Source organism: Diadema antillarum, unplaced genomic scaffold, assembly GCF_040938485.1.
Source record: "Diadema antillarum isolate AM-2024a unplaced genomic scaffold, OU_Dant_1.0 seq00000657_RagTag, whole genome shotgun sequence".
NCBI classification, from domain to species: Eukaryota; Metazoa; Echinodermata; class Echinoidea; order Diadematoida; family Diadematidae; genus Diadema; species Diadema antillarum.
Genome location: NW_027271569.1, coordinates 70752 through 87620, shown reverse-complemented (window position 1 = coordinate 87620; position 16869 = coordinate 70752). Strand labels below are relative to the sequence as shown.

At 38.5% G+C, this 16869-nt stretch overlaps 1 protein-coding gene across 1 annotated transcript in view; it reads left to right on the top strand.

Moving 5' to 3' along the window:
• The window catches only part of LOC139736581 (uncharacterized), a 35639-nt gene extending 18770 nt beyond the window's left edge, over window positions 1-16869 (top strand). Inside the window, exons 5-9 of the mRNA XM_071647328.1 lie at window positions 57-212; window positions 1421-1484; window positions 2263-2347; window positions 12203-12354; window positions 13001-16869. Coding sequence (XP_071503429.1) covers window positions 57-212; window positions 1421-1484; window positions 2263-2347; window positions 12203-12354; window positions 13001-13029 — 486 coding nt within the window. The 3' untranslated portion in view covers window positions 13030-16869. The remainder of the gene's footprint in view (window positions 1-56; window positions 213-1420; window positions 1485-2262; window positions 2348-12202; window positions 12355-13000) is intronic.

Sequence of the window (16869 nt, the reverse complement as noted above, 5' to 3'; positions counted from 1 at the left end):
CAGACACACAAGTTTTAGCTGTTGCCATTCATGCATAAATTGAATCCTGTCGACAGGATGCAGGTAGCAGTGGACCAGCCGGAGGAGGAGGAGGAGGAGGCGGAGGAGGCGGAGGAGGTGGTTCCACCGCTCCCCGGAAGATAGGCGGAGGCCACAGCATGATGGAGGAAATGCAGATGAAGCTGAAGAAGAGGAAAGAAATTGCAGCATCCGTAAGTCTGATCCCCCACCGGTCATCGTAAAATATTATTTACCATTTGCAGATGGAACAAAAACCCATATTAAGTACTTCAAAATAGTTGTAAAATGTGAGATAGGGATAGGAACAACCAATGCAAAAATTTGAATCAATATAATTAATTTTAACTACTGTTAAATTTACAAAATGTAAACAATTGCTATAATAAAAAAGTTTCTAGACCAAATCTTCTACAGTTGTGGTTTAGTGAGAAAAATAGTGATATTTCCTTATATTTTAGGCTTTATTGCAAAATTTTTACATGGTAGGATATTTTGTGATACAACTGGCCTACACATACACATCAAATGTGATATTTTGAATTTTTTTTATTAAATCACTGCTCCCAGTGGTAATCGGTACCTTTAACCAGGAGGATAAATCGCCGTGGGATAGGGGTCAGGAAAACAGATAGCGTCACATCAGAATCTTTTAAACTCCTTCCTCAGATATTGCCCGATCAGACACCTCTCGACATAACAATTTATAGAAGGAAAAGAAGAAAGAGAGGAAAAACAAGAATACTCTCATTTCACGTTGCTTCGCAAACACTTTGGAGTAGATGAAAAAGGCGAAAGAAGAAGGTTACATTAGTTTTATGCATTGCATTTGGGAAAAGAAAAAGAGGGGTAGGGGGCAGGTGTGATTGAATCCCCATATTTGGATGGAGTCACCAAGCAGATGGCCACTTGCAGCAAATCAAGTGAAGAGAGGCCACCTTGAATGGAGAAATGTCACATGGGATGGGCTTTGCAAATCTGGCCCATGGTCGGGATTCGTGATTGCCGTTGTCACTGAACAGCTCACCATCAGTGCATCAGTTGGACTGCATTCGGAATGGACAATTTGGGAAATCCCCATACAATCTGGATGACATGAATATGCAATATTGAGACAGAATCATTACCAAAATATATAGAAATGAAGAAGGTTACTTTTTACCCAGCTCCGTGGTAAGCTTGTGAGACAGGAATGTTGATGTTTTTTGTTTACCAAGAATATTATGGCAGTAATTTCCTTGCCTAAATTTTCCTTTGGAAGCAATCTGATGTTAAAAAGAATGTCAGGCGTTTTGAGCTGTGTTCATTCATATGATTGTGATAGACAAGTGAATTTTGTTTTAATTGTGTGTTCTGGCCACAACTGAATTTGGGGGTACGAACTCTTTTTCTTTATTCTCAGGACGGTCCAAAGGAACCCAGTAGGCCGTCTGGTAGAACATCACCACCAGCAGTCCAGAAGACTGGTAAATACGAGGAATATTTCGTTTTTCCTCTTGTCTCTCTATCCTTCACACTGTCTGTCTGTATGTCTTTCTGTCTGTCTGTCTGTCTGTCTGTTTGTTTGTTTGTCTGTCTGTCTGTCTGTCTGTCTATCTGTCTGTCGCTCCCCCCCCAATCTGTCTGTATCCCTTTCTATTTTTTACATACTCTCTCATTACAGCCTTTTCATGGTGGACTCTTCATCAATTGACAACTAGAAGGTCACTGTCCTACTCCAGAGACTCTGTACAGTGTTAATGACCTTTTGCTGCTCAGATTCTGTCATATTATTGTTGTTGACACAGGTCTAAATGATCTTTCAGTCATTTTTTAGCAGCATGTGAAGGATTTGTGTAGAGAGTGTGGTAGTTTGTAGTCCAGAGAACACCCTGCTCACTTCATTCAATTTTCTTCTGCTTTTTTTTTTTCAGAAAGAGTCAAATTTACCTATTATGTAGCAGAAAGTACAGCCAGAAAACATGTCTGCAGTTGAAAGTGTGAAGTATTTATCCATAGTGGAAATAAGTACAACTGAGAGTGCAATACACCTTTCAATATGACCTTTGAGTGTAGTATGCATGTTCATTCAAGGTATGATTTCTAGTTTCAAATAAAGAATAGGAAGTCAGATAGGTACTTTTCTGTCAGATGTTTTGTTGGAATTTTGCTTATGCACAACCACAAGCTGTCAGTAACCAAGGTGATTATGTATGTGTCAGGCCCGAGATGCAGTTGTCACTCAAACTCTTTTTTTGACTGCAGAGCAACGAAAACCCTGGGAATCGAAGGCCAGGTCCAATGGGGTAGACAGCGCCCCGGCTTCCAGTGCCTCGCCGCAGCTTGGACGGTAACTATGTCTTGTAGATCTTTTATTGTTTTTTTATTTCAACTTGTTTGTCCATAGAATTTGCCAATACTTGAGCCTTCTCTGTCATCAGGGAAGTGCCCATTGTTCCTCCGTGTTCCACGTCTTTATCATTTCATATCCATCATTCCGTCGTCTATACGACAAACTCGCATCTCTTCTGTTGTGTGTATTTGTATGCATGTGTATCATCATTTCTATGTGTGTGCATGTTTGTGTGTGTGTGTGTGCATTGTAATCAGTGATCATTGTCATCATCACAGTTTGTGTTATTGCCATCGCTGTTATTGTCATCGTCCTTGTCATCATCATCGTCATCATCATTGTCATCATCGTCGTCATCATCATCGCCATCGTCTCCGTCATCTTCATCTCCATCATCATTACCCAATGAATGCAGTGTACCACATCTCATCCGTTCATCCTTACGTGGAACTTCTGTGACTTGCATGTTTTTCATACAGTTTAGTTATGTGAAAGCATTTACGTGTTTTTGTTCGTGCTTCAGCCGTCACCATTTTTTTACTTTTACTTATGGTTGATGAGTATGTCCAATAGAATTACAGCTGCTGTAGCCCTGCTATTTATATGATTTCTATTATGCAACATACTGCCTCTGTGGTTTCGTAAGGGCCGTGCTTTTGGTGTAATAGTATTAATAATGATATAATGCCATAGCAAAAGGACAATATCCTTATGAACAAGGAGATGAAGCAGGTACAGTTTGATTAAAGCTTATTAGAAAAACAGATTTCTTGTAGGCATGTAAGGAGTGATGATGTAATTCGGATAGGAGGGGGATTTAATGGTAATAACTCATGATGCAAGAAAGAAAAAAGGATACACAATTATCTTAAAAGCTACAGGTCACCAGTGCAGGCAAGCTAACATGTAACCCTGCTATACCATTTCGAAATGAATTTTGACCTGAAGTGAATTTAAATGTATACATGTAGAATTGTGAGACATAGTCCTTGTCAAATTCAATTAACCCGTTCCTTACGGGAACCTGGTTTACCAGGTTCCCGTGGGAGCAACTGATATACGGGAACCTGGTTTACCAGGTTCCCAAAATGAAGACAAGGGTGCCTGCTTCAGTGGCCTAAATTCATGTTTCTTTGTGTTAAAATGCTCAGAAAAGTGGGTTTGATAAAAAGATCAGAGTTTATTCTATCAGGATTTGTTCTCCTGCTGTTTAAAAAAAAAGGGTTTTACCGTATTATGTACCTTTTCCTGATTATAGTTTTTTGCTTGTTCTGCTGTAAACTCGTACGAACATGTACATAATGATCAAGGCTGAGATCAGTTAGAAATGCGGGTTCGCTGACCCCAGTCACCTCATTCAGGTACCTGGTTTTGTGTAGAACAAAAGATTCTGAGAGCTCATCAGCGCACGCTCTATTCATACCTCGCACCCGATCGATATTTCCATTGTTCCCGGGTACATGTACATGTAGTTGACCGTAGAAAGGGGGACACAATGAACCGCTTGACTGCCTTCACACAGCTGGATTACCAACCTGTGTGCCTCTCTGTCGACGGACGAAAAGAATCTCGTTTGGGGGCATTAAAGGCACTCAGAGAATTGCGGAAGGAACGGGTTAAGACAGTCTGAAAGAGCGAGAGCGAAAAACTTGCCTGATGTAGCACTAAACAAACGTCACTGCCATAGTTTTGCAATGACCTTTAACTTACGAATTTGAATGGTTATGTCTTAGTTGGTATAAGGCAATTAAGTTGGATTTGGAGTTGTATTCGAATGTGAAATTGATGTTGTGCTATGAAAGTCAGTATCTTTTATCATTTTTGCATCTTCCCATCCCTGTGCGATATTTAGCCGTACATGAAACCTGTAGATCATCCTCATTGTAGCCTTCACTTATCTGAAAGACCCGGTAGAGTGGGGATATGATACAATAGGAAAGCTGGCCTGACTTGGATATATTCAGGAAACCCGTAACAAATTGTGTCCAGCGTTATCATTGATCTCTATGTAATCACACACACAGCCGAAAAATCTAGACTGGAGTCGAAACGTCACCGATGAGTGTATGCTTTGATGCACGTATTCGCTGATGGGCGATTCTATTCCAGCAGGCGTGGGCTAGTTGTGGTTCATTAATGCACCTGGGTGGGCAGCGAAATGAAGATCGATTCGTTCGGGCCAGCCTTCTCTCCCCACCTTACCGGGCCTTTAAAGGGAATGGTCAGGAGTATGTTTGTAGAAAAAGGCATGCTTTCACAACAATTGTAGATAATCATTTCCTCCAATGCAAGAAAAAAAAAGAGAAAATAAATAAAATTAAATAAAAAGGGAAATAAAGGCTAAAAGGCAGTATTAGGGAAAAAGAGGCACATCATGCGTCATATTTAGTGACCTTTGCCCTTTTAGTACATGACAACTTGCAACAAAATCATAGCTACATGCACATAGAAGTTGTATAGAGTTTTCTAGATATTACCCCCAGCTCTTCCACTTCTTAACAGTGTAAAATTAGAAGAAAAAAAAATTGTAGTCATTCACTATATCATACTATAGACAAAGGGAAAACTTATTGTATATTGCATTCCTAAATGTACATCAAAGTCATTCGCATGTATGATTGCTATGCACTGGCCATGTCAAAGTGCACAGGGGGGAAAATGGTGGTTGGTCCCTCTCACTTTGGGCATAGGAGTGGTGTATGTACCCACTGCATGTCAGAGGTCGTAGAATGGTTTGTATTAGACCACATTTTTCAGACATCTGTGAGAGGTAGATGAGCAGAAACAGAGTAATCATTTCATATCTATAGTGATGAAATAAAGTGCATGTTTTTCTTTTCGTCAACCAACCAACCCTATCTGAATATAACTATGTCTACCTACACATAGAAACACACTCAAACATGCACACACATACAATTGTACAGGAGACACAGTATTTCAGGTTTCCTGATGATGAGGAGACCTCTTCCATACATACTTCCTTAAACTGTACTGCCCTCTCTACCAACCCTTATCCTCTTCAATTTTCATCAGATATCACATAGGTCTCATTTCTTTCATGCCATGTGGTATTCTTTTTTTCAATATATGAGTTATCATTTGAAGCTACAATGAACCCATTCTTGTTTCAGACCCCCTTCATGGTATGTAGCAGATGTATGCTTCTACCAACACATTTAGGTTCCACATTCGAGAGGGAACCTTTACCCCCCCCCCCCTTTGTGCCAAATTATATTACCTGCCCATAAGTTTGTGTGTGGAAATTTCTGCTCATTTGAATCATCGGTAGAGAAAGAGATAAACCGCCACAATATGAAGCCCAAGAGGGATCTGGTTTGTTTCGTTTCTTTTTGATCCTTTGAATTTGATTGCACCTTCAGCTATGTCCAGCTAAAGCTGAAATAATGAAACATAATCAACATGAAATATGAAATGATCTGAGCTGACTAAAACCCACCCCTTTTCTCCATCACTCCTCTTCCCAACCTTCCATCCCCCCCACGACCTCTACCTCCTTCGACCTCACTTGCTGTCATCTGACCAAATCTCCCCCTCTCCCCCCTCCCCCATGAAATCTAAACTGTGACATCATCATTTGTCGGGGGGTCCCCGCCCCCCCCCCCCCCAATACACGGCCCCAGGAGTCAAGTCAGGCCGATGTCGGCCATTGTGTCCCCCGCCACGGTCAAACCCCTCCCCCAGATACCTGTCGCCCCCAGACCACTGAGTCAGGTGGGTGGCAAGGACCTCCCGCCATCACCTCCAGGAGGGTAAGACGACTCCTTTTGTCCGAACCTGGTGGTGGTCAGCATCTCCTCTTCAACATAATCAAAATTATAGGCCTCTTCTCAACATAATCATAATATACTCCTCCTCTTCTGCTTCAACCACCTGGAGAGTCATAATGCACAAGGGAAATTGATAACAGTAATAAAGCACTCTCTATTACCACCTCTTAGCCATTAACTTTGACACCATTCATCGTATGTTCCTTATGCACAAGCATTACAAAACCGCTATGTAAGTGGGCATTTAAGTTGGAATGTTATGTTTTGATGTACAATGGAAAGGGAGATGAATGTACTTATGTGGGATGTCCCTTTGATTATGAGAGATTTAATCGCCTTGTTACACCTATCGTGTCCCGGCTCTGTGATTGATGTGCTTAACCGTATTCAAAGCGCCGATGTACATGTCACTCTACATTACGTACAATGCTGTCTTTTACTTCAGTCTGTACGATAAGCTTTGTGCAGCGAGCCGTATAATCATATGTACTGTCTACGCTATATATTTTGCAAGTGTGATATGATGTGAATTGGGACTTCCATGACGATTTGGCACATGGTTGAATACATGAGCAACAGCCGCATTGACGGATTCGAGAAATGAGGTAATTTATTTTCAGGCGAAAAAAATTTGCTTTTCCGACCCGGAGATGCTACAGAGTGCATCTTATATCTGGAGGCATTATTTTTCATGATATCTTAATTTCTGTGCATATCAGTTAACTTGCACAATTCGCGAAGTTGAAAACCGCAAAATATATTTCGTATATAGTACTTGGAAATGCTATTCCTTCTACAATGTTTTTTCTGTATTGACAAAAAAGTGTGTATGAAAATAAATTTAATCATTGGGAACATCAAACATTGATGATATAACATCTGTGTGGGTTGTCTGTGACATAATCTAATGCTGCTCTTCCATCAGCAAAGCCATTTTTTTTTTTTTTTGCCATAGCACTCATAAGATTTAAGCCTGCTAATAGCCATTTCTAGTGCAAAAATGCCCTCTTTACTCCTGTACCACCAAAGATGTCTTTTTTTTAAAAATTACTCTCAAGTTTTGAAACAAAATGAAAAAAAAAAGAAACTTGCGGAGTTATTTAGGCTCTCTTGGATCTGTTGAAATATTTCTAGAGATTTTCTTTTGAGATGCATTTCATTTCTTGTGGTTGCATCCTTCAAAATTCTTTTTCCAGAATACTTTAAGGAATATCCCTCATGATGCAATCTTCATGCAGAGAAAAAAGTTTTAAGAATATAAAAAAAAGTAGGGAGACACAAATATCTCCTTTGTAAATATCTGATAATAATGGACGAGTATTTCAATTATGTATTATCTGCAATTACATGTAGTTTTGTTCATTTCATTTGACATGTAAATATGTAAATTTGTGCCTCTGCCAAGCTTTGGAATCAATACTAGAAAAATCTAACAAGCTTACAATGATATGGATGTCATAATTGATAGGTTGGAATAACAAGAAGAGTAGTGGAGATCAATGTCTAACTTACTATGCCATCCAACTAGCCAATGGAATTTATTCATATATATACATGTGTATGTATGTATGTATGTGTATATGTATATGCACGCCTAGACCATTTTCTCTATCACTCTCTCTCTCTCTCTCTCTCTCTCTCTTTATTTCCCATTCTTTATATGTATGTATCTATCTCTCTTTATCTCCTGTTCTTCCTTTATATATCTCTCTGTATTGCCCATTCTTTCTCTTTCTCTTTTTATCTGCCATTCTTTTTATCTATCTCTCTTTTTCTCCTATCTTTCTCTTTCTCTCCTTATCTCTCATTCGTCTGTGTCTCTTTATCCCCTATTCTTTCTATCTCTCTATGTATATCTCTTTGTTCATCATTCTGTCTATCTCTGTCTCTTTCTCCACTTGTGTCTGTATACAGTCTTATTAATCTACTCGTGCGTTCTACATGTTGTTGCTTCATGTTGCTTGTTAATCGTGTTAACTTTTTGCTTCTATATCCACCCTCTTTTCATAATATACCAACAACAAACCCCCCCCCCCAAAAAAAAAAACCCTCCATCATCAATCAAATGAAATTACAAAAACGAAACGAAACAAAATAACAACAAAAGCGGTCGCCAGCAGCAGGTGCCCGGTGTGCGTCCCCCGGTAGGGGCACCCCCCTCAAGCAATCAGTCCCCTAGGCCTCTTGGGTAAGAAGAGCTAACATTAACAAAAAAACATGGTATGAGCCATATTGTTTCGATTCTTTCATACTGACTTGCACCTGGGCTGACTGATAGTATAGAAAACAAAGGAAAAAAGAATTAAAAGAAAAAAAAGAAGAAGTAGAAAGTGAATTTTACATTCACTCACTCGCTTAACTTCAACCTATCACTGGTTTCTGGCTGCTTTCACATGATTATTTACTTTTTTTTTCCCCCTATTGCTGAGTATGGGTTGCATGAATTTTTCATTGGGTTTTTGGTGAACCTTTTTTTTTTTTTGGCTCTGTTAAGCATGACTGAAATGTGGGGATTATTCAGAGTTTTGGTTTGGTTTGTGCAAGCCATTTAGCACGTGTTGCTCTTTTTTTTTTAATCTAAGGAATTATTTCTTGTAAGGGAGTTTCAAAATTTTGAGAAAAAAAAATACGAAAAATTCTGCAAGTCTATGAACAGATATTGTATTTACATTTCTTATGTTACACATTTCCAGAGCTACCCATCTACTTCTAAGGTGCAGAAAGGTTTTAGGTTAAACAACACAAAAACAAAGATGTTGAGAAAAGATGCTTTCTTGATACACTAAACTTGAAAAATGTGTACCATATCTAACCGCCATCACTAACTTGCACATACAATGTTCTTGGAAGAGTCACTAAAGTCTAAATCACCTGCTGGCTAGATAATGTTTATGGGAAGTGTGGACGATAACTTGCAGTAATCATCAATAACACAAGAACACTATTAACTGGTAATGATAGGGACACAAAACTCACTAAACCTCAATTGGTGGCGAAAATAAAATGTGTGTTAGTGGAAGCTTGGTATGTACATTATACATTTCACAAAGCATCAGCAGAATTGTGCACACACAGAAAAAAAAAATGTGCCTTTATAAACGAAGGAAAGCCATCATTCAAACAATATGGATGTTGATGATGATAGAGGTAAGTGCACTAGCAAGTCATTCGGCATCCATTGTAACCTCTGACTCCATTCTTACACCTCCAAATGCAATTTCTATGCCTCCTTTTTTAATGTTTTCTTTCTCTTCAAGTTTTTATTTGTTATCGTTGTTTGTTGTTGTTGTTGTTGGATTTATTGGGGGTTTTTTTCCTCAGATTTTGGGACGTATTTTAGCCAGTTATGGAAATGAAACATTGCTTTCTTTGCCTCACGTTGATGCATGTATCATGCTAGGGGCAGCTACGCCTCAACTTCTGTGCCATTGTTTTTCTACACAATTTACGTTTATGCGCAAACATCTACCACCTTTTTCAAAACAAAAACAAAAAAAATTTGCTGGGGTGAAAGAGGGAGGATTGCGTAGTTTGCATGACTGTTGTCCAGGGCACCAGTGTCATGGACCTTGGCCAATTGGTCTCTCACCACACAGCTAGCAGTTTCTGTTCTGAACCCTCCAATGCATGGCCCTGCTGCAGTGAAATGAAAAACAAAAACATATTTGTCTCGATGCCTACGTGAAAATCAAGTGCAACTTGGCATTTATATCAAGCTACAGTGTATAGTCCAGCACTTGGGACTTTGACATTCACTCAGTTGCATTCAATACTTACTTACTACTCGCATATTGCGTTTTATTGTAGTCTTGCTGTTGGGTAATTCACCCCCACAAAATACGTATTATTATGAGTCAGATGGTGGCTATGTTAGATTAAAGGGATTGTACATTTATGGTTGAGACCTAATTTCAGGTTTCTAACATTTTTTGGTGAGATAATGAGAAACCTCTTATAAAATGTGAAAGAGCATGTAATTCTATGAGAAATTCAATGTTTATTTGATGAAAATTGGTTTTGAAATGGCTGAGATATCAAAAAAGAGCGATTCTAATTAAGTGTGGGACCCACACTTTATTACGATCGCTTTGTTTTACTTTGTTTTTTTTATGTTTCAGTCATTCCAAACCTGATTTTCGTCAAATAAACTTTGAATTCCTCTTAAAATGGTATGTTCTGTACTATATCATAAGTGTTTTCTTGGTATCTCGCACAAAATTAAAAACCCAATTCTCATCTCCACCAAAACTGTACTATCCCTTTAAAGGAAAGGAAATGCATTCAGTAGATGATCAGGTAGATGATTACATAATTTGCGTGTATGCTTGTAAAGACGTCTTTCATGCAACAGTGCCTTGCATTGAAAATTGGGATTGCGATCAATTGCCTCTTCCTGCAAGTATCAGCAATGTTACTTTTTCTTCTTCTTCTTTTTCTTAGCCAGGGGGCTTGGACATATTTTCTGCATGCCTTTACTTTATGTTCATCCCCAATTTTCTTTTCTTTCTTTTTTTTTTGTTGTTGTTGAAAGCAAGCTTTTTATCAGATGGTAATATCTTAGGGAAGGGTGCAATGCTTGTGCAGTGCACGTTGTCTTTTACACCTGTTGTGCCACGTTTCCATCAGAATTGCTACAAAATTAATGGCAAAAGCAAAATGATATTGCCTTGCAATAAGTGTGCTAGCAGATATTGCGAGCAAACTGATCTTTTGATTCTTGCAAGAAGAAAAAGAAAAATACATCTCTCTCTTTCCTAGCCATTATATTTATACTAAAATCAGCTGATGATATCATATTCATACCACCACAGATGGGTAATAGTTTGCACACACACACACACACAAATAAAGAAATAAAAGAGCACTCACTTGAGACAGCTGGTACTAATGTCTAATCTAACAATTTGTACACAGTTACACTGCAACATCTATATTTCATTGATTCCCAGGGAGAGATGTGTGTAGATTGTGGATCACTTTATTACTTCAAGCCAAAGTCATATATGTGACTTTACAATTTGCTATTTCATTTATTCACCTCTCTTTCTCTCACCTCAACAAAATGATAATGATAATAATGATAATAATAATAATGATAATAATAATAATAATAATAATAATAATAATAATAATAATAATAATAATAATAATAATAATAATAATAATAATAATGATAATAATAAAGCATGATATAATCACCTTCCTTTTTTTTTTTTACAAACTTCACAATAATACAGTCAAACTCGTCTATAGCGGCCACCCAAGGGAGACAAAAAAGTGGCCATTGTGGACAGGTGGCCATTATAGACAGGACTGTTAACATGGCTTTTCTCTTGGGGGGGGGGGGGTGGGTTGTGTTTAGTGGTCGCATATGGCAGGTGGCCGCTATAGACGATGGTCGCTGTAGACAGGTTTGACTGTATTACATTTCTGGTCATCATGCCTAGTTTGTGGATAACACAGTTTGAATGGAAGGCTAGGTCAGAATTTCATTCTCCAGCTTCAAGACTTATCGCTGTCAGAGTGTTCAATTTGGATGGGTTCATAGGTCATATGTAAAATGTTACGGGGTCATATACAGAAAGAGAGAGAGACAGAAAAAAAAAACCAAGCAAAGCTCATTTTGAGATATGACAGGTGTCAGTATAAACATGAGGACTATCACTGTATGAATGGGAATCATTGGAAAATACTAAGAGATGTAAGCAAAGATGAAAAAAAAAAATCAAGTCAAGATTCTTTCTGTTATGGAAATACCCTGAGTGATGTAGTTAAAACTGTAGTTCTGATGTTGGTTGTGGTCATTAGACAGGCACACACAAAAATACAATTTGAGTGTTTTGGTTGGGTTATAATCTGCATTGGAAGACTTCCGCCACTCTCAGCTCAGAGTTGTCCCTGAGCTCGTAGTTACTCAAATCAAGAGATGGGCTAATGTGTCTCAGATGCATGTTTCTAACCCCACATCATAGGTCTTATCGTTTAGTTCTGACAACCTTTATGAGTGAATGTCTTGCCGGTTCTAACATTAATTGCGCCCTTTGCGGACTGCACCCCACAGGCGGAGACCGTCCAACACCCAGCTCAACGGCAACGGGGGCAGCGGGCCAGGAGGGAACGGAGGGGGCTCGCTGGACTATGAGAAACTCAAGCAGGAGATTCTGTCGGAGATGCGAAAGGAGCTGCAGAAGACGAAGCAGGAGATCATCGATGGTGAGTCACCCAGGGCAACAGTCACTGTCACCATGCAATATAATATTTATATGTGATATTGACTGGACTGAAAGGCAATATCAGAGTATATTGCCTCCCCCAGCAAGTACTCACTTGTCATCGATGCCATTCATATCACTTTTTGTTGTTGTTTTTTTGTTGCTCAGTACAAAGGTGACCCACAGTTTCTGTGTCAACTTGAGATATATGCAGCCAACCTCTTTATGTGAACGATGCATTCAGCAACATCCTTAGCCTCCTCCCATAGCACACACTCAAATCAAATTTTAGCTCCCTTATATTGCACTCATCTGAATTCTCTTATTCAAAAGTCATCTCCTGCTAAATACTGCACGAGTTTGAAGCAGGTCAGTATATGAATATGTTTGATATTGTCATACTTATTTTTCTTTTATATACCAGTGGAGAAATAAAACTTACTGAAACAGTAAATCCAGTTTTTTCAGCTCTGAGAAAAATCAATTCGTAACTTCGTACCCTTACAAAACTCTATTGATGATGATGTTGGAAATGTCTTGTTCTGAACCATTACGTGTTAATCGCTTCACGTTTGACCGAAGATGTATCATTAGATTCTCTTTTACCTCCTGTGTCCTTCTGTGTATTTTTCTTTCCTCCCCTGCAGCCATCAAATCGGAACTCAACCGAAGATAAAAATTTGCGGTCAGTTTCTTTTTTTGCCCGATACCATCCACGTCATCCCTTCCCCCCTCTGTCTTTCGCAGCACCTTTAGCAACGCATCAGCATGACAGTGAGGGTGTGACGCCGCGAGAAGTGTTTTGCGGCAGGTTTGCGGGCACTGGCGGATACCTGCTTCAGTTCTCAGCCTTTGTTCACCGCCCGCCAAGGAAATGCATTGGGTTGTCATCGTTTGCTCCTCTGTTCGTCTTTTTTTTATCATATTACAAAGTTTGTCAGAGTTGGACTTATGCAACTCATGCACTGAGTTGTTTTTCTTTTCAGAGCAAGATCAAACCAGAAGTACCGTGCATGTTCCATGCAATGAGAGTAGGCAGCATTCTATAAGAATAAAGATTTTGTAGATCATTCTTCTTCTTTTTTTTTTTTTTGTCTTTGCTTCTGATCCAACCATGTCACATAAGCACCTGCCAATGTCGGCTCTCTAGTGAGATTTTAAAATGCCATCCTGCAGCAAGTTCTTGTCGATGCATGAGAGTGTCGTCGCTTTTTGTAGATAGCCACAGTGTCTTCTTCCTAACCTTTCGTCGTTCTCATTTTCAACACTGGTAAGTCTTTGATCACGCATCGTAATGGTACACTATCAACTGCATTTAAGAGTTGAAATCCTGCATCGTGTGCGATTGCAGTCATCCATTTTATCAGTTGCGCGTGATCGACGCTGATTCTTCGCTTCCGAGTTTCCAAAACTTATCAATGCATTTTTTGGACGGATTGTTCTAAGCGCTAATTGTGTTGGCTATTTCTGCTGTCAAATGCAACCAAATTTTATATACATATAAATATACAGAGTTGCAGTTATTACTTTGATATGAGTAAAAAATGGCTGCCGCTATGGCTATGAATCAAACAGATTTACAATTTAATGCACCTCTGTAAGGAAGGGCTCTGGGAAAGAGCTCACAAGATTTTATTCCTCTCTTGTGTCTGGGTGAGCGATTGAAGGGGTCCAAAAGTTTTGCCAGTTAGAGGCATCACGCCACATCCAACCTTTTGAAAGTTGTCAGATAGGAACAAAGTGTTTGTTATTGTTTTCACTCCTGTGAACAGAGTGTTGACTCGAACGAAGACAGGATCGTGTTTTCGAGTGCAAGAGAGGACCAAGATTTGTATCGTCGTTTGTAAGTTGTTTTTCTCATGTATCATGGTGAAGACAGTCAGCTTTACTGAGTTTGTCTGTCTAAAATAGCCCCATTCAAACTCTAGTTGTAAGTCAATGCATAAAGCGTGTAGCTCTCAAGTGTGAGTGTGCATTGAGGATGCAACATGCAATATCGTCAAGGGAACTAAAGCTTTATTCCCTGACAGGGTGGGATGATTAAACTCATTTCAATTTAAACATTTTGTGTTTGAGTGAAAAATGGAGCTTGTGTCATTAATCCCCCTCCCCCTTGTTTTCCCTAAAATACAATCTTTCAAAACAACTGTGAGTGGCACTTGTTTCAAAACTTTGATGACAGCAACAAATCTGATGACTCCACTGAAGGGGAGCTGCCTGTTTCAGAGAATATTTGAAGGGTTTTATCGCAAAATGGGCTAAGCATCATTTTCAAACATTTTAAAGTAAGTTCATCATCAGATAGAGCAAAATAGAACCTTTCCAGTGATACCCCTCACCTGTAAGGAATATTCTTGAAGTTATGATTGAAAATCATTTTTTTTTTAAAGAACCTCTAATCAGAACTATTTCACCTTAACAAGTGTGGAGTTGAACATGTTTTGCGATAAAACTGAATAAGTTATATCTGAATAAGATGGTGATAGTGATGATGACATGTATTGCAATTTTTTTTCCCTGTCATCAGCACTATCATTGTTGTCTGTATATGGAAATAGATGAATTGTGGCTAAAATATAGATCATATTTTCTTTTTTTCACACTGCACATATTCAAATGTAACGGGAAAGTTTGTTGACCATGCCGTGAGGTTATTCAAAGGCAGAGCGGGGTTCCAAGCAACACCATCTGTGTGTGAGGAAACCGGAAAAAAAAAATGATAAGAAGTGTGATCAGTATTGTATCCAATGTCTAATTACAATTGTCATTATTGTACTCTCTTCTTCTTTCCCCGAAATGTGCCTCTCAATTGGTTGAGAGATGTTGCAATGCGTAGAAATGCAGAATAGACATATTTCATTTTGAATAGTACCACATTTCCACACCTAATCTATCTTCTACTTAATCTGTTGTCTTAATAATGAATTTGCATTTCCTTCACGTTGTGAAAGCAATGCAACGTAACAAACAGGATCATGTCAGTCGTGAATTCTTCAAAGCTAAGGAATGACTGTAATTTGAAATCAAATGCAAATAATGTTGTTGAAGTTATATATGTAAAGAGATCGACAGACTCTAAGAATGCTATATTGTTTGTATCCCCCCTGCTGTGTATCTGTTGTATATGTGCTCGTGTCTGAATAATCTTTGTTTATTGATGGAAGGCATCATACATGAAGTGAATTGTATATTTAGAGATTTGTGCTGATGTGAATGGACATTGAAAACTATCTTCCCTTTTCACCAAGAAAGCAGAGCTATGAGAAAAAAAAAATGAAAATAGTGGCGATACCCTCTACTATCTAGGCCTTTCGTATACAGAAGGTTTCCTAGCGTATTTTAGTGTGAACAGAGCACCACTTTGTATCATAGCTATAATCTATTTACCATGTATGTAGAAATATATATATGTTTTGTCAAAACACGTTTTTGTATGTTTTTATCAAGGTAGGATAAATGCATAACTTTGATGTGCAGAAATTGGGTCTTCCTCTGTGTTTATAAAGAAAAAAAATTTGGAAGGTATGTAGGTAGGTATTTTCGAATGAAAATTCGTATATATATTGTATTTTTCACCGCGATGATAATCTCTTGGCAACATTTTTTTTAAAATCTATCTTTTGTTCTTTGTGGGTAAGCATGATGTATGATCCTTTGCTTGAGGCTTTTTCTTTTTTAATTGAGCTTGTTTAAATTCCCTCAATGCCTTGGCTGATCTGCCAAAGAAAGGGAACATTTTTCCAAAGCAGTCATACCAAGTATGCCAAGTAATAATATCTGTAGCTTGATTTTGTTTGCGCAGATTCTTAAAGAGAGAATTTTAATAGCAGCCAGTCCTGTACAAGTGAAATGCAGATTGTAAAATCAGGTAGTGTAGAACTTAAGCTGACACTGAGTGGTAGTATACATTGGCATTACTAGTGATAGTCAATCTATTATCATACAGAAACTCACACCGAAAAAGCACAATTTTCCTCAGTATTGCAAATGGTAAGCGATTTTAGTGTGTTGACTTTGGAAAGAGATGCATTTATGTGTCACATTTCCTCAGGATCAAACGCTGAACACAAGACGATTGTTGCAGATGTAGTTCTCAAAAATGTACATTTTGGTAGAAGGAGCTAGGGGACCCAGGGGAGTTGCACTGGGGTAGTTATTTGTTAATGTGATCCCAGTCAAATGCATTACTTGAGTCAAACCGGACAGATTAATTTTCATCGTGAGATACTATTTGCACCAAAGCAAAGGATAAGTGCATACTTCGAGACTTTGATATGACCGAGTTTCTTCTTTCTCTCTCGTGTGTGGTAACAAAAAAACAGGAAGGGTATAAAAGTGTCAATATCATTCCAATTTTATATTTTAAAAAAAAAAATGTATTAGCCCCCTTGCATGCTTTACTCCCATCTGACCATAGCTCTGTGAAAATGTGATTACATTTAATACAAGAGAAAGAAAGTCAGATTTTTTTGTTTGTTTGTATGTTTATTCCAAGCACCAGTATTGTTGCTGTAGC